The sequence below is a fragment of the Panthera leo genome, chromosome A3 (genome assembly GCF_018350215.1).
Source record: "Panthera leo isolate Ple1 chromosome A3, P.leo_Ple1_pat1.1, whole genome shotgun sequence".
NCBI classification, from domain to species: Eukaryota; Metazoa; Chordata; class Mammalia; order Carnivora; family Felidae; genus Panthera; species Panthera leo.
Genome location: NC_056681.1, coordinates 120,852,952 through 120,875,883, shown reverse-complemented (window position 1 = coordinate 120,875,883; position 22,932 = coordinate 120,852,952). Strand labels below are relative to the sequence as shown.

At 41.2% G+C, this 22,932-nt stretch overlaps 1 protein-coding gene and 1 long non-coding RNA gene across 3 annotated transcripts; both read right to left on the bottom strand.

Annotated features, from left to right (window-relative positions):
- Positions 1-3,089: 3,089 nt before the first annotated feature.
- LOC122215137 lies at positions 3,090-6,150 on the bottom strand. The gene is made up of 3 exons (XR_006200257.1): positions 5,107-6,150; positions 3,967-4,111; positions 3,090-3,181 (listed from the first exon to the last, which is right to left on the bottom strand). It is a non-coding gene; the product is annotated as an uncharacterized LOC122215137 (long non-coding RNA).
- Positions 6,151-6,256: 106 nt separating this feature from the next.
- Positions 6,257-22,712, bottom strand: LOC122216559 (WD repeat and coiled coil containing). Of its 2 annotated transcripts, XM_042933558.1 has the most exons (4): positions 22,648-22,712; positions 11,034-12,882; positions 7,792-7,909; positions 6,257-6,484 (listed from the first exon to the last, which is right to left on the bottom strand). In XM_042933558.1, the coding sequence occupies exons 2-4, from the start codon at positions 12,861-12,863 to the stop codon at positions 6,357-6,359; spliced, it is 2,076 nt and encodes a 691-aa protein (XP_042789492.1). In that variant the 5' UTR covers positions 12,864-12,882; positions 22,648-22,712; the 3' UTR covers positions 6,257-6,356. The 2 variants fall into 2 exon arrangements, 1 of the variants encoding a protein (XP_042789492.1); XR_006200965.1 differs by lacking the exon at positions 6,257-6,484 and having other exon boundaries at positions 7,834-7,909; positions 10,901-12,882.
- Between the last annotated feature and the right edge of the window lie 220 nt (positions 22,713-22,932).

Below are 22,932 nucleotides of genomic sequence, written 5' to 3'. Positions count from 1 at the left end.
GGTACCAGGAGGACCTCTCCTCCTCTGAAACCAAATGCCAGCATCCCCACCTCAGACTCTAGGCTCAGATCCCACGGTATTATCTGTACTCATGGAGAATTATCATTCCTGACTCAACCCGTTATTCCTACTCTGGATCCTTTGACTCACATTTGCCCACAGGGCCTCCCCTCGTGTCCCTGTCCCTCTTCTGACACCCACCCTCAGAGCCAGTCCTCCTGTTTCAGAGGAAGAGGATGTCTGCTCGCCACTAAGGCCCAGCCCTGGGCCTATTGCTGACAAAGAGTAGGCATCTCACTCGCCCCTTCCCTTTCTGCTACCTTTTCCAAACCCACTTAAATCCAAGAGATCATGCCACTCACTTGCTCAAGACCCACAAGACCAGGGGGCTGCTCAAATGTCACTTCTGGGACGGAGAGACCTTTCCTGCGCTCCTGCTCTCCCCAGTGACCGTTCCTGCATTCCAGCACTCTCTAAGCTCTCCCTGCTTTGCCTGTGCTTAGTAGACCTACCTCCATGTACAACTGTGTATTTATCAATTGCTTACTTATTGCTGGCCGCCCCCACTAAAACGTTAAATGTCACAAGGACAGGGACATTGGCTCTTCCTGCTAGATCCTCAGTGCCTGGAAGTAAATGATCAATATGCATAAATGTCTACTGAATGAACAAGTGAATGTTTATATCGGCTTTATCCTGAAACAAAAATCACCTTTCCTCGTTCCCTTATCTTCCACCTGTCCAAACAATCTGCTTCGCTCTTCTCCCCCAGCCCCCCGCCACCGTAGTGTTGTTTCCTTGTCCCCACTTGCCATTCCCCCCTCAACTCCTTAAACCTGGCCTCTGCCTTCCTATGGAGACCATGCAGCTCAGCACGGTCAAAGGTCAACTCCAGCATCAGAGACAAGGAAATGGGGGTTCGTATTATTTACTTGTGTGACTCATCAACTTCTGTAACAAACCTGAGCCTGTTTCCTTTTTGAAAGGAATGTGTTCACCATTACCTCTGGATGGCCTTGAGGATTAAGTGTGAGATCATATGTGACCAGGGAAACCCTCAGTGACTGGTAGCCATTAAATGCTGGCCACTCATTTTCAAAACACCATCCTCCCTTGGCTTACATGATGCACCTTCCCCCTTATCCTCCACCATCTCTGGCCCTTCATTTTCTGTCTTTTCCTTTGCTTCTTCTTCCTTTGATGCTCTGTAGGTGTCTCAGGCTTCCCAGGGCCATGTGATCTCACTCACAATCACCTTTATTTTTATTTATTCTTTGAGAGAAAAGAGAGAGCACAAGCAGGGGAGGGTACAGTGGGCAGAGGAAGAGAGAGAATTTTAAGCAGGCTCTACGCCCAGTGCTGAGCCCTACATGGGGCTTGACCTTGTGACCATGAGATCATGACCTGAGTCGAAAGCAACAGTCAGAAGCTTAACCGACTGAGCCAGCCAGGTGCCCCTCAATCACTATCACCGTTACACCTCTCTATTTTAACCCTGAGCTCTGCTGAACTTCAGAAGCCCATCTGAGTGTTCTTCAGGCAGTTAAAACATCCTCAAGCAGAACTCATCACTTCCCACGCTTGTTCCACCTCCTGCATTTTTGGTAAAGTATGTCAGCATCTATCAGGTCCCAAAACCAAAAACTTGGGGTCTTCTTAGTTTTCTTTCTTCCCCATTCGCGCTGCTGTGCCCTTCCTGCGCACACGGAGTGTGGATGAAGCAATGGGAGGAAAGGGTTGCAGCTTGTATGTTATTACCAAATGGCAGAAGTTATTTGAAATTGGATAGAAAGTTGTAGCCCCAGAAATGGACGGGTTTGGCTCATAACACACACGGTGACACAGCTGCTTGTGAGATGTTTGAGGTGTGTATGTGTGTGCATTTGCGTACTCCTATGGGACTTCTTCGTTCTGCTGGGTATTTTTCTATGTCTCTTAAGGACAAAACTGGTGCAGAAGCAAGGAAATTCAGGTTATGCTCGAATTGTTCTTTAATATAGCAATTGTGTTGGAACAAATTTGTGTTTTCAAAACAAGCATTATAGAAGAACTGAGTGTATACGTGTGTGAGTGTAAACAACAGAAATCCTAAATGATCTCATAAATATTCAAGGAATGAAATACATATTATAAAGCATTCACACACACATATACACCCAAACCACGAGATTCAAATGATTTTACCAAGTGCTATCAAACTTTTTATCAAGGATCATTTCATAGCTTATGAAAACTTTTCCAGAGAATAGAAAAAGGGCAAACTCTACAACTCATTGTATCAGGCCAGAATAAGTTTAATACCAAAACCAGATAAGAAAAGTCAAAATGAAAGGTAATTTACAGGCTAACCTTAGAGGATTAAAAGAGCACAGAACATAGAAGCAAGAATCTGAAACAAAATACTAGTAAACTAAGGGGCTCGTAGGTGGCTCAGTCAGTTAAGTGTCCAACTTCGTCTCTGGTCATGATCTCATAGTTTGTGGGTTCGAGCCCTGCATTGGGCGCTGTGTTGTCAGCTCGGAGCCTGGAGCCTGCTTCAGATTGTGCCTCCCTCCCTCTGCCCCTCCTCACTCATGCTCTGTCTCTCAAGACTAAATATTAAAAAAAATAATGATAATAAAAAAAAAAGAAAAATCTGTCCAGTGAAATTTACCACATTAATAAAGGAGGAAAAAAATTACGATCTCAATAGGTACAGAATCATTTAATAAAAAGCTAATATTCATTCATGATAAAAGTACTAAGCAAACCAAGAGGAAAAGGACATTTTTTTTGAAGTTTATTTTGAGAGACAGAGAGAGCCTACGCACACACAGGCCAGCGTGGGGGACAGGGGTGGAGAGAGAGGGGTAGAGAGAGAGAGAGAATCCCAGGCAGGGTCTGCACTACCACCACAAAGCCTGATGCAGGCAGGGCTTGAAGTCACAAACCATGAGATCATGACCTGAGGCGAAATCAAGAGTCAGATGCTTAACCTACTGAGCCACCCAGGCACCACAAGTAGAGATTTTTAAACCTGAGTAAGGCTATCTACCAAAAACCTATAGCAAACATTGTTAATGGTGAAATATGTCACCTAGTGGCAAAATGTTAACGATGAAATAGTCCCTTTAAAATCAGGAATAAGGGAAGGATTACTCACTATCAATGCTTCTGTTCAACACTTCATCAGGGGATCTAGCTAGTGCAGTAAGATAACAGTATAATAATTAGAAAGGAAGAAAAAAAATTGTCATTATTTATAAATGATATGATTACCTACTTAGAAAACCCAAAACGACCTACAGATACATTATTAGAATAAGAGAGCACAGCAAGGTAGCTGGACATAAAATTAACAAAATTACATTTTTATATTCCAGCAACAGTTATAGAACATAATTTTTAAACAGTAGCAACAAAAAATATAAAGTACCTAGAAATAAATGAACAAGATGTGGAAAGACTTGCTCTTGGCCATGATGGAGTAGTAAAGACCAGATCCAGCCCCTCAGTTGAAGCGATTAAAAACGACTGGTCTGCATATATGAAATAAGTTTTCAAGACACTGGGCATGAGGCAATGAAGGAGGAATCTCTGAGAGATGGGAAACAAATGAGGCGATCTTAGGGATTGCCTTGAGGGTTCCCAGATGACCGTGTAGAGCACCATTTGGAGCCCAGAGGACTCTGAGGTGAGAAGGTGAGTTTGGGGAGACCAAAGTGGCTAGAGTTTGCAGGACAGAGTATTGTAGAGGAGGAAGCTACACAGAGAGAAAGAGGATTCCCCTCAAGTACCCAACAGGATGTTGATTAAAGAAATAAATGTGAAAGTTGCAGAAGACTATATGCAATATAATGCCGTTGTATAAAGCTCCAAAACAAGGGGAAATACAGACTATTGTTTAGGGCAATGTGTACATATGGTTGTGGTGAAAAAGACAAGGAATGAGGAAATGATAATTACAACAATCAAGACATTAGTTACCTCTGGGGTGGAACTGTCTCTACAGAGAAGGATCCAGAATGGTTTCTAGTAATGTTCTGGTTCTTACATTAGGTGATGGGTGGTTCATTTTATTATTAAGCCTTCCTATACTTCACATCTATTGCGTGTATCAAATAATAAATACCTGTACAAAATTCAGAAAAAATTGGGCACGAAGATTTGTAAAGAATGCCTTTCCTTATGCAAAATATTCTCAACATGACATTGAACAATAGTTAAAAGATGATAACTCTTCTCTCTCTGTTTCTAAAGCCAGCAAGTACTGGATTATCTTCTATTGTTCCAATGACTATAATAATAGCAGAGGCCAAGGAGACGTCTTTCGTAGGAGAGTTGTCATGGAATCAGATTTGTGATAAAGAAATAAATAATTTATATGCCAGACTGTCCGCCAGAAGAAATACAGAGACAACATCCACAAACAAAAAATCAAGAACTTTTCTTTATACCGGCAATAATCACAAAGAAAATACCATCAAAACATTCACAACAGTCGCATCAACCATTAGTGATTTTATTGACTCATTTACAGGACTCTGACCAGGGAAATGGTGAACATAACATATACTTTGAGGCACCCACATTGATCTTACTACAGGGTCCCCAGGCCCCCTCTGCAGGCTTCATAATAGTGTACTTTCATCCCATGCAGACACTTCCTCTGCAAATGCAGCCAGGCCTCAGACTGTCCTCAGCCACTGCTCTCAGGCTACTGATTACAGACCAGCAGCCTCCGCTTCCATTATCCCAGCAGCTGCCTAATGCATTTGAACCACAAAACGGGCCCTCGCTTCTTTCTTATCCCAGCTCCATCTTCATAAAGGGTAAGAGACAGACAGAAGTCCCCAAGGGCACAAAATCTTTCTTTCCAGACAATTTTAAAGGAAAGTGGGGAGAAAGATGCATATGTGCTAATGGAACCTCTATGGCTGAAACAATTTATCTGCAGATGTGCCCTGACTAGCCACACAGCCATCAATCTGTTGTGCTGCCGTCACTGAAATTTATGATTCTGCGTGAGAGGTGATGTGTCTATCTGAAGTTGCAATCAGGGCTCTTTCCACTTTACTAAGGTGGCACTTGAGCCCGTAATTATAATAAACTTGTACTTCTACCCACCTTAGATTCAGTGAAATTTCCAATTTTCTGAACTACTTTCTCTTACAGACTCCGTGCTGGTCTCTAAGACCTGAATGGAGGGAAAAGAAAAACATCAAAATTAAAGTGACAATGTAACTAAGGGAGTGTACTGGGAGAAAAACAGGACATTTTTATGATCCCCAAACTGGGGGATGAGGGGTGAAGCATTTCAGGGAGAAAATCAGGAGGAGCGACAGCATAGAATCACGCCTCTGACCTCTGTGCTAGGCATTGCACTATTGACACACGCACACGCTCAGGTGGGGTCCAGAGGGATCACAGCATTTGAAATTTCATTTGAAATCTGCTAGGACTAGTTTTTAGGAGTATCTAGACCATAGTTAGCCAGAATTTTTTAAGGAAGCAAGAGAGTTAGGTTTAAATCCTGGCAGGTCCAGCCAACATCAGAACGACTTCCTGTTCTAGGTAGGGCTGGGCACAGAAGTCAGTTGATTTTTTTGGTCTTCTTTTGAGCTCTGCTGATTCCTGCTGGTTTGGGGTAAACAGGACATGCTGGAGCATATGTTCTCTGGTACCTCTTGCTCTCATCAGCCAAGGAAATGATCTATAACAATGCCGAAGTACCTTTTAAGTGCTTCTAAGACAGCTTTAACGGTTTTGGGCAAGGGACAGAAAGCCTCAGAGAAACCATAAAACACAATCCATATGGCACCATAATATTGTTTTGTTCTGGGAATTCTGCCCTTAGACAAAACCACACGGTCATGAATACATAAACAACCACTTTTTGAGCCATCTAACAAAGACTGAGCTCTGCTACAGAGCAGTGAGCCTCAGCCTGGGGGAAATGGGGGGCAAGTGGCCAAGCCAACCATGGCATGTGCTTCACTTCTGAGCGACAATGCAAATCCCAGCTGAGACGAGTCCATGGTAGAAGACAGATCTTGTCTGTAATGGCCTCATCTGAAAAGCTATGCAGCAAATAACTCTGCAAACAAGTATCAGGCCAGGGCACCAGGGTGGCTCTGTTGGTTGAAAGCCCGACTCTTGACTTCGGCTCAGGTCGTGATCTCACGGTTTGTGGGTTTGGGCCCTGTGTCGGGCTGTGGGCTGACAGCAGCAGAGCCTGCTTGGGATTCTCTCTCTCTCTCTCTCTCAAAAAAAAAAAAAAAAGGTATCAGGCCATACTGCCTAAATGGGTGGGACAGCTGGTGGCATCTACACTTTGGACGCTAAGCTCTCTATAGACTTCGAGAGAAGGACCAGGATTAAGACTCTGAGGCAGAGTCTCTGAAGACATTTGAGCTGCCATCTCTTATGGTTATTTCCTGAGTGGCTGTGAAAGTTAACGGGATGAAGCCTTCGCTATCAGCACAGAGAAGGATCCAGTGTGAGTCTGCAAAGTGAAATAAACACATATGTAATTTAGAATATCTCATCTTATTCTTTAAAGAAAAATAAGACAAATACTTTTTTGAGAGTAAGAATCCAGTAGTTGGTAATATTGAACCTGATCATCACACGGATGGGAATGGGAAGCTGGAAGGACGGAGTCCTACTTAGGGTGAGGTCATTGATGACTTAGGCATAGCTAGAGGACATCCACTTTTACCCAGGCTAGGCATTTATCACTTCGTGCTATGCATATGAGTGTGTATGTAGTGCACACGTTGTTAGGGGTTGTGTGTGGAGTGTCCCTATCTACACGCTCGTAAGCAATTTCTCCAGAAACTATGTGAAGGTGGGAACAGTTACTCTCTGGAGGAAGCTTTATTCTTTAGGTTCATACCAACCTCTAGACAGCTAAGGAGGCTGAGCCGACTGCAGATAGACTGGAATGGTCCAGATAATCCTGAATGGTTTGTTCTGGGGTAACCTAGGGCCAGTAGCATAACACAAGCCTGTGACCTTCTCTGGTTCTTTCAGATGTACTGTGCCTCACTTCTGAAAATTTCACTTCTAAAAATCTATACTTTCCAAAAACAACATGTAAAATACGCAGAGAGGTCTTTATTAGTGCTATTGATGATGCTGAAAATTGGAAACCACTTAAATGCCAAAGAAAATATGGCAAAGTACAATATGGTACACCCAGAATGGAATATTAACCCCACCCAGGACAAATGACAATTATGATGTCATATCACAGATGCATGTGTCAAAACAGGAAAAAGCTGATGCTGACATATTAAGGGGGAGAAAAAAATGAAACAAATTCCATGTTCAATGTGGTGGTGGCTTCCATTAAAAGAATGAGGCATAAAAAAACCATCCTGTGCACCTGATGGTACGGGTATGACTCAGTCCTCTGGCATTTGGGAATGGCCTTCACATCCACATGTTTGCTGCCTATTGAAATGACACCTCCTTTAAGAACTGCTGCTATGACCTTTATGTGTAGTGTAACAGGTATATATGAGGTTTTTATGTCATTTCTTTGCAGCTGTTATACATTGCTTTGTAACTCTTTTCTAGTTTTTTCCTGTGTACATTTAGGTCTTCCAGCTAGAATATATACGTAAGTTCCTTAAGGGCAGAACCCATATTTTCTATAGCCTTGGGTACATAGTAAACAATTAACAATACCTAATTATCTAGTGAACCACTGAATGGTTCGTTGTCAATGAAAATTACAAAGTTACAAAACAAAAAATGGTAGAGGGAGGGGGTGTGGGGTTGAGTCAATTTCTGAATTTTACCTACCATGGAGCATTTCAATAAGAGAGAGGCCAAAAGTCTGCTGAACTGTACTGAGCCTTAGTTTGCCATTGCAGAGAAGCACAGCTCTTTTTTCAACAACAGGACCTACATAATGAGATTTCTTCAGATATAAAAATAAGAGTTGTTAAACTGATTGCAGAAGCAACAAAGTTAACATTTCTTAAAACTAGAATGTGTAAGTAGTTTTTTTTTAAATCCTATTTACTATTACTCTAACTAAACCAGTTGTAAATAAGGAGATTATGGCTACATTGTTTAACATAACAAAAAGATTCGATCCCAAAATATTTATGGCTTAAATACCATGACATCCCTACTTAAAGTATTTTAGGAAATTGTTAAAAAAAAAATGAAGCAATAGGGGTGCCTGGGTGGCTCAGCTGGTTGGGTGGCTGACTTTGGCTCAGGTCACTATCTCACGGATCATGAGTTCGAGCCCTGCGTCAGGCTCTGTGCTGACAGCTCAGAGCCTGGAGCCTGCTGTCTCTCTCTCAAAAATAAATAAAGATTTAAAAGAAAAATTAAAAGAAAAATGAAGCCATTATGGCAAAATATTAACAAGAGTTAAATCCAGATGATAGGTATAAAAGATTTCGTTATTTAGTCTTTCTTTATGTTTACAATTTTTCATAATAAAAAATTTTAATTATTTTAAACTATTCTTTGGTTCTTTTAAAAACCTACATCCTGGGGTGCCTGGATGGCTCAGTCAGTTAACTGTCTGACTCTTGGTCTTGGCTCCAGTCATGATCTCATGGTCATAAGATCAAGCCCGCTCAGCTTGACAGCACAGAGACTGCTTAGAATTCTCTCCTTACCCCCCCCCCCTCAAAATAAACATTAAAAATAAATAAACAAAAAACAAACCTATACCTTTGAGTTGGTCCAAGAGTAGTAGTTTTAAGAAAAAACTAATTAAGGGGCGCCTTAGTGGCTCAGTCAGTTGAGCATCAGACTTCGGCTCAGGTCATGATCTCATAGTTCATGAGTTCGAACCCCATGTCGGTCTCTGTGCTGACAGCTCAGAGCCTGGAGCCTGCTTCGAATTCTGTGTCTCCCTCTCTCTCTGTACCTCTCCCGCCACTCGTGCTCTCTCTCTCTCTCAAAAATAAATAAACATTAAAAAAAAAATAAAAAAAACTAATTAAAAGACCTCTCTTGACTATTAGATAATAACTTACATATTACTTATCAATGATTTCGATACCAACTTTCTGCAAATATCTTTTAAAATGAAGATATAAAAGTCCACAATCAAATCAGTGTGACATTGGTAAAGTTCTAGATAAAGAGATCAGCATTATAGTAGTTACAATATGGAGAATTCAGAATTAGATCCCAGTACATATAAGTTTATATATGACAAATGTGTTAGATCAAGTTCAGTGGGATTAAAGATGGATTCTTTTTTAAATTCAGCTCTGTGCAGGGGCGCCTGGGTGGCGCAGTCGGTTGAGCGTCCGACTTCAGCCAGGTCACGATCTCGCGGTCCGTGAGTTCGAGCCCCGCGTCGGGCTCTGGGCTGATGGCTCGGAGCCTGGAGCCTGTTTCTGATTCTGTGTCTCCCTCTCTCTCTGCCCCTCCCCCGTTCATGCTCTGTCTCTCTCTGTCCCAAAAATAAATAAAAAATGTTGAAAAAAAAAAATTTAAATTCAGCTCTGTGCCAATGTGGGGCTTGAACTCAGGACCCTGAGATCAAGAGTTGCATACTCCACCTACTGAGTCAGCCAGGCCCCTGAAAGATGTATTTTTTTTTTTAATGTTTATTTATTTATCTTTGACAGAGAGAGCGTGAGAGAGAACACGCACAAGTGGGGTAGGGACAGAGAGAAAGGGAGAGAATCTCAAGCAGGCTCTGTGCTGTCAGTGCAGAGCCTTACATGGGACTTGAATTCATGAACCACAAGGCCATGACCTGAGCTGAAAGCAAGAGTTGGCTGCTCAATTGACTGAGCAACCCAGGCGCCCCATCGAAAGATAGATTTTTAATAAAGCTCCTAGCACAATTGGTTATCTCTCAGAAAATAAAAGTGGACCACACACCAAAATGTAATGAAAGATTAAAAATTTAAATGTAAAAACTAATATAATAAAACAATGTAACCAAATCTAGACTATTGCATGTATGTTAATTTCTATAATAAGCAAAAAACTCTTATAAACTGATAACTCAATAGGAAAAAAAAGTGAACAATAGGCAGTTCATATTCAGCGGGCCAAAAACCATGAAAGACATACTCAAGTTCACTAACAGTAAAGGAAATACAAATGAATGAAAGTAAAAAGCACTTCACACTTATCAGATTGGTAAGGATGTGAGGAACAGGAAGTCTCATAGGTTGAGAGTGGGCATATGATGATACATTTAGTAAAAAATCTCTGAAAGGCAATCTGGCAACCGTATTAAAAGTAGAAATGTATATGTACTTTTCAAATTTGCGCTTCTACTTCTGGGAACCAACCCAACAGAAATAAAAGTAGGAATACAAATAGATACATAAAAGAGTACTATGAGAGCCCTGCTTGGAGTGACTGAAGAAGTGAAGTAAAGGCAACGTGAACGTCTATCAACAATGGACCACCTCAATAAGCAGCGTCCTCTCAGCATGAAGAGCGCAACTTACGACTCCATTTTTGTAAAACAATGACAAACCATCAGCCCCGCATCTATAGGCCTATAGATACAAAGAAGTGTGTACTATTATATGAGTTATGAACTAAAATATGGAGGGAGCCACAGTAAGCTGCCATAAAGTGTATTATGGCAGGAGGCAGGGCCAAGTTCAATGGAGAAAGAAAGTGTTCGTGATAAAAACAGGTAAGCTATAATCCCATTCGTGTAATGTTTGCATATGCATTACATTTGTTTTAAAATGGACCTAACTTTCTCTCTGCAACGCATAAGGAAAAGTCTCCCATGATAAGATGGCACAATAAGGAAAACTCTTTTTTTTTTTCCTAAATAGAAATTGCCAGAATGAGTACCGTCATTCATATTTTACACCATGCATGTGATACGATCACACTATACACTGGTATGTGTGCCCGTCTGGCTGGCAGCCAACCAACCCAGAAAGGTATTACAACTTGCCTGTGACATAACATGCCCAGTTCAGTGAAGTTCGGCTAGAGCACCATCTTCCTCATCACTGGATTTTTCTTGCAGTACCCACTGGCTGCAGGAGCTTTTCTGTATAGTGGTAGCTCCTCAAAGGAGAAGTTACCTGGTAAGTGATGCGCACGTAAGGCAGATCCCGAGACAACGGATACACAGGAGAGGACTTCTTCCCATTATGCAGAGTGTCTGTGAGTTCAGAAAGACATCGCTGCACTTCAGTCAGGGTCCTAGACAAAATTTCCATTTCCTTAGACAGTCGGTAAGTTTCCTTTTCCTTCTGTGAGTTCTTGCTTTGAGGCAAATTAGGAAGTTCCGGAGTGCTGGTGTGGTCTGGTGTGCTGCTGGACCTGGGCGGTGTTACTGAGCGGTTAATGGGCTCAGCATCTAGAGTTCTGAGAGCTATGGACCCATCACAGATACTGCTTGGAGGGCTCCTGATTTCTTCAATAAGGGTTCTTCCAGGCCTTTCGCATTGACTATGGCTGTCAGATGTGAAGAGCCCTCTGTTTTGGTGACACAAATCTGGGGAAAGACTTTCAAGTAGCTTTTTTCTGTCTATTTTACTTAATGGAGTACTGAAAGTAGAGTATCCACTCTGGTTTTCACTCGATGTTACTGGCAATTCTTTTTCCAATGTTACTTCTCTAACAATCAAACGAATGATATACTGATCAGTCTTTGAAGAAGGAAGAAATGCTGAATCAGTGGATTTTTGTCTTCCAACCAAAATTAATAATAACTTCTCTGTCAAGAAACACATACCTTTTGGTCTTTCACTTTTCTCAAGTTGAATCTGCTGGATGTTTGGCAGAAACGATGGGATGACAGAATAGATAAAAATTATATTGGAAGTATTAGAAGCCACTGCTACCACCTGAGCTTTAAGATCAAATGTTATTAGATCAGGAACCAGAATGCCTGGAATGGTGACTTTTCTGGTCTGCGTAACCTCCTTCTCAAAGGTCACAAGGACCAGATGTGAAGAATCCATGCCAGTTCCTGTCAAGTAGTCTTTTTTTCTTAGACAAATAAGAGAACCACCCTCAGACTTTGACGTATTGAAATGCATATGAGTTAGATCCAGAGGATCTGAAAAGGAAGAAATGGGAGAAACTGATGTTTCAACACTTGTTTTAGAAGCAACTGCCCCCTTTCCCCCTGTGGGTACTTCATCAATAACCGGGAAAGTACACAGACAAGGGTCTTCACCGCTAGGTGGAACATCAAAGATTTCAGATGCATTTAAGCCACAGATCTTATCTAGTGGGAGCTCAGTGGCTACAGCGACCTGTGAGTCCACGGTGGCTCTGATGGAGCGCACAGAGCTGTCCACATCAAACACTGGGTGGAAGGAGCACCTGCGAAGAGTCTTCTGAGTACTGTCCCAAATGTAGGAATGCAGGCTGCTGCCAACTGCCACCACCAGCCTCTGGCCATCCTGGGTCCAAGACGCACAGTGAATGAGGCCCTGGGTGTCAATGTCCACGTTCACCCGGGAACTGTCGCAGTGAACACTGTGGAAAACGGAGACACGCTGCGCAGTCAACACAGCCAGGACAGCACTTTCTGGATGCCACACACAGCCCTGGGGAAGGACAGGGAGTGATTCTCTAATCTCACAGGTCTGAGACATCAGCCATTTGTTCGTCCCCGTACTGCTGGGACATAGCTGCCACACAATGACACGCTTCTTGTGCTGCACAGCGAGCAGAGCAGGCATGTCAGCTGTGCCAGGGGGGGCCCAAGACACTCCATACACATGTTCAAACTGTCCAATGACCTCTGAGTCCCCAAACCTGGCCTCTCCACTGTGAAGCTGTAAATCAGTCAGGACTACCTGGTTCCCATTAGTCCAGACAAGGCCATGAACTGGATGTACTGCCTGATACAATGCATTCAGCCCAGTCCTGAGAAGTCTTCCTTTTCCCAACTCCATCCTCTTTGATAAAGGGTATCTGAAATCATTAAGAAGGAAAGTTTTACCATGAGACTATAATCAGACAAATCCAAAATGTAGGACATTTTATAAGACAATTGGCTTAGGCCTTTCACAGGTCAGTATTTCAAGGGGATAAAAGGTCAAAGGCATGTGACAGATTAAAAGACATGACTGAGCCATAACAAGCAAATGTAACATATAAACTTTGATCAGCTCTTGAATTGAGGAAATAAAACTTTCTTTTTAATGTTTGTTTATTTTTGAGAGAGAGAGAGAGACAGAGACAGAGTGCAAGTGGGGGAGGGGCAGAGAAAGAGGGAGACACAGAATCCAAAGCAGGCTCCAGGCTCTGAGCTGTCAGCACAGAGCCAGATGTGGGGCTCAAACCCAGGAACCTCGAGATCATGACCCAAATAGAAGTCAGATGCTTAACCGACTGAGCCACCCAGGTGCCCCGTAAATAAAATTTTCTATTAAAAAAGGATATTTTTAGAATTGGAGAAATTTGAATATGCAATAGATATTAGGAGATATTGTGGAGTTGTTTTCTTTTTAAAAAAATGTTTATTATTTATTTTGAGAGAGTGTGTGCAAGCGGGGGAGGAGCAGAGAGAGAGGAGACAGAGAATCCCAAGCAGGCTCTGCTCTGTCAGCACAGAGCCCCATGTGGGGCTCTAACCCATGAACCATGAGATCATGACCTGAGCTGAAATCAAGAGTCAGATGCTTAACCAGATGAGCCACCCAGGAGCCTTAGAGTTCTTAAGTGTGAACACGGTATTATGGTCATGTAGGGAATGTCCTTGCTGTTAAAATATGATGTTGGAGTATTTGGGGTAAAGTGTCATGATGCCTACAATTTGCTTTCAAATGGCTTAGCTAAATCCAGAAACACCAGGGGCACCCGGGTGGCTCAGTCGGTTGAGTGTCCGACTTCGGATCAGGTCATGATCTCACAGTTCGTGGGTTCGAGCCCCTCATCAGGCTCTGTGCTGACCCCTTGCTCGGAGCTTGGGGCCTGCTTCAGATTCTGTGTCTCCTTCTCTCTCTGCCCCTCCCCCACTCACGTTTTGTCTCACTCTGTTTCTCAAAAATAAATAAATGTAAAAAAAAAATTTTTTTTTAAATCAGAAACACCAAACCCTACACATTTTATATAGAAACACAGAGAGATAAAACAGATGTAGCAAAATGTTAATAAATCCTGAATCTAGATTGAGGCTATATTGATATTCCTGGTACTTTCAACTTTTAAGTTAAAAATTTCTCAAATTAAAATATTGAGAAAAACCTCTTTCACCATCTAATTTCTAGTCTTCTTTCACTGCCAAGTCAAGCATTAACTGATATTCACATCTCTGACTTTATTAGCACTTATTTCAACTCCCTTCAAAATGGCTTTTACTTCCTCAGCGAAATGACACTCAGAGAGTCACTGTTGCTATTTCTACTTCACCATATTCAAATAGCACTTAATAATTTTCAGACCATTTTCACATTCCCTATCACATTTGCTCCTTGCAACAATCTTTTGCAAGAATACAAAGTAGGTTAGGGAAATATTATCTTCAATTTTTTTCATTCTTAAGGTTTTTTTTTTTTTTTTAAGGAATTTAAATTACTAAAGAAGTACATGTTCACTGCAATGAAATTGAGACAAACCAGAAGTTTCTACAATAAAATGAAATGTTTCCTCCTACCCCATGCCAACACCTCCCCTCCCCAAACTCAAGTCCTTGATAAAAGCACTGTTAACAATTTGGTGTGTAGCCTCTGAAACCATTAAAGAAACTTATCCAAAAAAAAAAAAAAAGAAAAGAATTTTATATGTGCTAAGTTTTTTTTTTTCTTTTAAACAAAAAAAGGGGGTTTAAGTCACAGTTCCTGGGTACTAACAACAGAATCCACTCTGGCTAAGTAAAAAAAAAAAATCTCAAGAACCAGGATCAGAAAAACAAGCAGAAACCAAGTGAGGCTAGCTAGACGGAATAAACCATGGCTACCACTAACACATCAGTGGCTGAGAATCTAACTTCACTGCCCCTTCACTTAATAACAATTGCTTAAGATTCCGAATAGGGGTCCAGGGGGAAACTTCCCACTGGCTTGGCCTAGCTTCCAAGTCCTGCTCTAGCTGCCAGGATGGGGAGAAAGAGGGGTCCCCACAAAGGCTTCTGTCATAAGGGACAGGGGTTCTGCTTTCCCACCAACACTCACACAAAGGGCAGCTGCCCCCAAATTAGGAAGGGGTTTTTAAAAAAGGACCAACAATAACCACAGGGATCTCATATGTTACATACTATTCACTAATTTATTTTAAATCACGGGTACTTTTTCAAGTCAGTAACAAACAGATCTTCCTCAATCTTTTAAGTAGCCCCATTAGTAGCTGCAAGGTATGCTATAATGTACTCAAAGGTTCCACTATAGGTGGGAATTCAGCTTGTGTCCCAACTTTTTTCTAGATGTGGATAGGGTCCACAAGTTTAGTTAGTACTCAGTCCCTATCACTGTTCTCACATTTCCTTCCTTCCAGTGTCATCTACTCTCGTGTTTTCAATTGTTACCTCTGTTTATTACTGTCAGATCTGCTGTGCTACAATGCTATTCAATTATATGTTAGGCTTCATATTATGGCTGATATTAGCCCTGCCCACATTCATTTCAAACTGGACCTGCACGAAAGGAAAAAAAAAAATGGCCTTTTTTGCTCTCCACAGCAGCTCCTCAATTTCTGTTAATGGATATCGCCATTCTCATATTCACTCAGGCTAAAAACTCAGGACTCCATTTGACTACTCTCCTGCCTTCTCAGTTGGTGACAAAGTCTTAATTCTTAGAACTGTTCCTGAATCCAGTCCTTCTTATCATTCCCACCAGCACTATCCTGAATCAGATCGCTGTTACTGCAAACCTACTTGGCTGTAATAATTGCCTCCTACTTGGTTTCCCTACCTCTTTCTTTCTCTAGTCCATCTTGTGCAAAACCAGTCTTAAAATATCCTTTTAAGTATATCATTTATCAGCTTAAAAATCGGCAGATGTTAAAAACAAAATTCGGGACACCTGGGTGGCTCAGTCAGTTAAGTGTCTGACTCTTGATTTTCAGCTCAGATCATGATCTCACATGGAATTGAGGGTTGTGGAATCGAGCCCTGTGTCAGGCTCTGTGCTGAGCAAGGAGCCTGCTTGGGATTCTCTCCCTTCCCCCCACCAAATAAACATTAAAAAAAAAAAAAAAAATGGCAGATGCTACCTACTGCCCACAGCTGCACTGTTCAATATAGTAGCTACTAACCATATGTGCTTTGCAAATTTAATTAAAATAAAAAATCAGTTCCTCAGTCACACTAGTCTTTTTCAAGTGGTCAACAGTCACATGTGGCTACTGGCTATCACATTGGGCAGAGGAGAATAGAACATCTCCATCGCTGAAGAAAGTTCTGCTGGGCAGCACTGTCCTATAGGATAAAGTCTGAATTCCTCAGTTGGGCATTCGAACCCCTACCCATCGTGGACCTCCTATCCCTCCAGTCTTATTTCTAGTTGGTCATCTTCATAGTTACAATACTCGGCCCGTTCAAAACACTCCATCAATGACAGGGGAACTGATGGCCCAGCTTAATTACTATCTCTTCCAAGGGGTCTTCTTTAATCATCCTGCTAAATCTGATACTTTCCTCCTCTTAACTCCTATAGCCTTACAGCCTACAGCTCTCATGCGACATCTTCAGTTTATTATCTGCAATTACCAGTTACTCTTTCATGTACTACCGCACATTTCACAACTAATGCACAAGGTCTTTGAGAGTAAAAATGAGACTTAAGTTAAAAACTTAACTTCTTTGCCTGTCAAGTATTTTCAGATGGAATGCTCTGTATCCATTACATCATAAAAGGAGTTTCTAATTGGGTCACAGTATTGCCAGGGGTTGTGTTGTGATCACATTTTTGTTGCTTTAGGCTCTTATGATACTGTAAGTAAACCTCTTTGGACTATATTTGGACATGCTTTCTAAGTCTGTTAAATAATCCCTCCTCTTTTTTTTTTTTTCAATTGAGAGAGAGCACGAGTCAGAGAGAGGGACAGAAGGAGAGAGAGAGAGAGCCAGAAAGAGAGAGAGAGAGAGAGAGAGAGAGAGAGAGAGAGAGAGAATCTTAAACAGGCTCCACACTCAACTCGGAGCCCAACAAAGGCTCTATCTGACCACCCTGGGATCATGACCTGAGCCGAAATCAAGAGTCAGACTGACTCATGCTCCCTCTCAAATTGAAAAAAAAAAAAAAAAAAAAAAAAAAAAAGAGTGACTATGTCACCCAGGTGCCCCAATAATCCAGCCTCTTAAAACAACCAAAACAATGGGGGAATATATATTAAGAGATATTTCCCTCCCCTACTGGTCCATATAGTCCTAATGCAGCCATATAATAGCATTTCTCATTTCCTATATGGTAAAAAAAAAAACCAAAAAAAAACAAAAAAAAAGGTTAAGCAACCATACATATTAGCCATAGTTTACATATACATATTAGCACAAGTTTCCAGGTCTTAACTCATACTTGTCATTTAAATCATGATGACAAATAATCAAACAATGTTAATAAATCATATATTTATATAATTTTTATATTTTATAAAATTAACACAAGATTTTACAACAATCAAACATTTTCTTCCTAGGATAGTTCCAGGGGAAAAAACATCTTTATTTCGAGTGATTATTATAAATTTTTTTTTAACGTTTTATTTATTTTTGAGACAGGGAGAGACAGAGCATGAACAGGGGAGGGTCAGAGAGAGGGAGACACAGAATCTGAAACAGGCTCCAGGCTCTGTGCTGTCAGCACAGAGCCCGACGCGGGGCTCGAACCCACGGACCGCGAGATCATGAGCTGAGCCGAAGTCGGCCGCTTAACCGACTGAGCCACCCAGGCGCCCCTCGAGTGATTATTATAATGTAGAGTCTGTATCAGTGCCACAGTATGAAAATCTTTCCTTGCATCATCTTATATACAGAACCTGGTTTACTGTGGCTTTAGTAGTGAGCTTCAAGTTCAAGTGCATCAAAAGCTGGCTTTGCCTTTGTATTCAGCCAAAATCTATTTGGCTTGGATTTTAGCCTTTGGAAAACTGAACAGCCTAATGCTTTAATGTCATTTTCTAGCATCCCTGAATGTGTGTGTCCACGCATATTTAAGATACATAAGGTCAGATAAGAATAAGGCAGTAATGAGAATAAATTGGATATTCTAATTTATCTAAATGATAAGTATTTACTTTCAAATATAGACAAATATGATAAGCATTCTTTATTTAAAGGGCAAAAACTGTACCTTCAGGTACATTCTATTTCAAAATTCTATCAGTGAGTTGATATATATTTGTATGTGTAATAATGGTTGCAAGAATAAAATGTTGCAACAATAAATGACTGTGAAAGATTAATTTTAGGACAAAAAACAAGAATTTTCACCTAGTTGACTTATTGAGAAACAGAGTAGCATAATAAATAATATTAACAATATTATTATATTGATTATAACAAATAAATATTAAAAATATTATTATTTATAAATAAATACTAACAAAGAGTACACTAGCTAAATAACTTAATGAAAAAACATTATATTCTTTTTGACCAACAGAAGTTTGTGAAATTTAAATAAAAATATAAAGCACAGGGATAGAAATGAATTGTAATTATCTTGGTAAAATTGTTCATTAAACTAGCATTCATTAAACAAAAAAATCTTTAAGAACTGTTTTTTAAAGATTTTATTGTTATTTTGTTTGTTTTTTATTGCTTTTTTTTTTTTTTTTTTAGTGTTTATTTACTTTTGAGACAGAGAGAAAGAGAGCATCAGCAAGGGAGGGGTAGAGAGAGAGACAGGGAAATACAGAATCTGAAGCATGCTCCAGGCTCTGAGCTGTCAGCACAGAGCCTGACGCAAGGCTCAAACTCACGAACCGTGAGAACATGACCTGAGCCGAAGTCAGACACTTAACTGACTGAGCCACCCAGGTGCCCCATCATTGGTTTGTTTGTTTTGAGAGAGGGAGAGAGAAATCCCAAGCAGGTTCTGCACTGTCAGCAAGCAGAGCCCAACACGAGGCTCGATCTCACAAACAGTGGAAGCCAAGAGTCAGATGCTTAACTGACAGCCACCCAGGCACCCCAAAGATTTTAAGTAATCTCTATACCCCACCTGGGGCTTGAACTCATAACCCCAAGATCAAAAGTAGCACATTCCACTGACTGAGCCAGCCAGGCATCTCCTCACCACTCTCTTCTTAACCCCCCAAATTGACCCTATTACCACCTTTTTAAAACAGCTTTCACCAAGCCACCAGTGCCATCTATGTCATTGAACCCAGTGGACATTTTTCAACCCTGTTTTACTGAGTAATATGTGTCAAAGACAGAACTTGAGAAGTTGTCTTTGGAATCTACATCCACAGAAACGTATTCTCTACCAAACTGCCTGGTGATTTGCTTTTAACTCATCTGCAAGTTATTTCTCATGCCTCTTTGCTGGCCTTATCCTGGTTTGTAGAGTCTTTTACTAAGAAGGAATTGTCTACTATGCTTCTACACATGATGTCAGATTAAGTGGGTCTGTAGTGGCTTGCTAAATGGAAAATAAGTCCCTTGTCACTATTAATGAAGAAAACTGCCACCTCTAGCCCACTGGTCTTATATAAGATAATATATGTTTTCCTCTAATATCTACTCATGCACTTTTAAAAGACTTTTATTGATAAATAATGCATGATACATTTTCCTAGGCAGAGAAAATTCCTAATGGGCCAATTATATCAAAGGCAATTTATATATGTTTTAGGCTACCCAATTCAGTCTAATGTCATTGAGGGTGTATATGGCCAGGGGTAGCACAGAATAAGGATTTGTAAATAAGAGAAAAACAAACATGATAATGTTACTAAGATTTTTAGAAGAATTAATTTTAATATTTTCATCCTTGGTAACAAGAAGAAATTTGGCACATTTTTCTCAAAAACCTAACAAAAATTACAAAAATCTGTTGCAATCCTTTGTACTCCATTGCTAGTTTAGGTCCTGACCACCTCTCCCTCTTTAGTAGGCTAGAACAAGAAGGCTTCTGGACACCAGCCTCTTCCTTCCCACAGAGCCTGGATGCTTTATATGATTGGGTAGAATCATCTTTTTAAAAAATCACAGCTATGGTCAGGGGCACCTGGGTGGCTCAGTCGGTTAACCGTCTTGACTCCTGATCTCAGCTCAGGTCATGTCATGGTTCGTGGGATTGAGCTCCACACTGGGCTCTGCACTCGCAGCACAGAGCCTGCTTGGGATTCTCTCTCTCTCTCCCTCTCGCAAAATAAATATATAAAACATTAAAAAAAAAAATCACAGCTATGCGCATTTTGTTCTTCTGCTCAAATACTTTGTCTCTACAGTCTACATATATAAAAAAGTTCTTTCAAATGTCTTAGCAAGGTATTTCAGTCTTTAAATTATCTGAGATTGATACACCTTTCCAACCTTCTATCCCTGATCATAAAGGGCATGCTGAGGAATTTGGAGGAACCAGCACACATTCACATGACAAAGCACAGGATGGACTGACAAGGAACAAGGCTAAGTTTTTTTTTTTTTTTTAATTTTTTAAATGTTTATTTATTTTTGAGAGAGAGAGACACACACACACACAGAGCATGAGCAGGGGAGGGGCAGAGAGAGAGGAGACACAGAATCCGTTCCAATTTTTTAGTATATGTGCTGCCGAAGCGAGCACAGAGGAGACACAGAATCCGAAGCAGGCTCCAGGCTCTGAGCTGTCAGCACAGAGCCTGATGCAGGGCTCGAACCCACGAGCTGTGAGATCATGATTTGAGCCAAAGTCGGACACCCAACCGACTGAGCCACCCAGGCTGATAAGTTTAATGAGGAGGCATGAGATAGTTTGAATTTCTCACAATGAGAAAGTAAGCCAAGTTTGTAGCTACTTCCGAAGAGAAAGAGTACCTGATTCAAGAGATCTTTCTTTCTTTGTTTTTTTCTTTTTCTTTTTTTAGAGAGAGCAAGAGTGGGAGAAAGTGGGAGACGGGCAGAGGGAAAGAGAGAATCACAAGCAGGCTCAACGCTGGCCATGGAGCCCAATGCAGGGCTCGATCCCACTATCCTGGGATCACGACCTGAGGCGAAATCAAGAGTCTGATCCTCAACCTACTGAGCCACGAAGGCACCCTTCCAGAGATATCTCTAATGCAGATTGAATAAATAATGACATCAGGTAGGATATGAGTGGTGAGGAAGAAAGGGGAATTGAGGATAACATGCAGACTTTTGCTTAGGAAACTGTTGAACCATTAATCAGAGATATAGAAGGCAGAGTGTGCTTCAAACATTGGAAGGGTGAGAAATTTTGTATTAGATCTGCCTCATCTAAGATGTCTATAGGTAGCAATGTGCCTTAGGCAGTCAGAGGTTAAGGATTTGGGAGTCACTGTCATAATGTAGATAGTTAAAGCCAAAGCAGTGGACAGTCCGGCTGTGAAAGATCAGAGAGCCAAGAGGACAAAGGTTGAAATAGCCTTTAGGTGTCCCCCAATTATTTTGTATCCTTTAAAATATTTAAATTCTGCCTGAAGCTAACTGTATACTTGTTAGTCTCTCAACCCTCAGACTATAAGATTTCAGGGAGTTTTAGGGAATGAAAAGCCACTGTTTTATTAGTTCAGGGGAGAGATGGTCAGAATCAGGACCTGCTGCTCAGCCTATGACCATTTAATTCTTGTTTTTAATCTCTAAAGACAACTCATGGTGAGAATCAAGGGGCTTAGGCAAACTGGACTATTTCCAGTAGGTTTAAACAGAACTACATAACCTCCAACTTGTTTTTCTGTTTGTTGTGTTTCGACTATAAAATAATTTCAAGTTCTTCACACTTTTAAAAAAAATTAACACACAGGAAAGGTAAAAAGCTAAATTCACGAAAAACCATTCATCCAAAGGGAAAAAATTATGACTACATCTCTCTGGCTTTTTTTTCTTTCTATGTAGTTTTGGTTAAAAAATTTTCAACCATACTGTACAGTTTCATATCACGATTTTTTCACTTATTATATATTAGCATTTTCCCATGTTACTTAAAATTTATAAATTATTTATTTATTGATTTAAATGTTTATTTATTTTTGCGAGAGAGACAGAGTGAGAGCAGGGAAAGGGCAGGGAGACAAGGAGACACAGAATCTGAAGCAGGCTCCAGGCTCTGAGGTGTCAGCACAGTGCCTGCCCCACGTGGGGCTCGAACTTGTGAAGTGTGAGATCATGACCTCAGCCGAAGTGGGACAGCTTAACCGACTGGGCCACCCAAAGCGCCCCTACAAATTATTTTAAAAAGCCACTTAGTATGCATTTAGTGAAGTCGCATTTTTCCTCACTGTTGAGACACCTGGTTGTGCCAACTTTATCTTATCATAAATAACTCTGTGATAAAGGTCTTTATGCATAAAGCATGTTCTTCATTTCCGATGGCTTCTTTAGGATATATTCCCACAAGTATCACTAATGAGTCACATGGAATATATTCAAACGTTTAAAGCCACCCCTCGCTCATCCTCAGCCGCTAGCCCTTCGCACGCGAGTTCTCTACTCCCATTCTCCCCATCCTCTCTGCACTCCTGGGTCTCCTCCCCACTCCCCAACAAGTACTGGCCCCTCCATCTCCCTCTCCGCCCACCCACAGCCTCCCAAAACCAGCTAGGCTTAGGCAGGAACGGACACAACAATACCTTTGGCCTGACTGCCCACAGAAAATAAGACTCCCGGGTCCTGCGGATCTGGAGCCCTGAGCGAATACCGGAAGTATCGGCTCCCAGGCCTCTGATAGGTGAGCGGTAACTTGGCAAGCCCTACAATGCCCTCTGTCTATTGGTTAGGGTCCTTCCCTCTGACCAATAAGCTCTGGAACTGCCGCACGGATGTCTGGGAGTTGTAGTTTCCGTGTAACTCCATCTACAGTAAACCAGCAACAATTTCTCCCTCAAGAAGGGTAGAGCCTTCCCTCACTTCTCGAT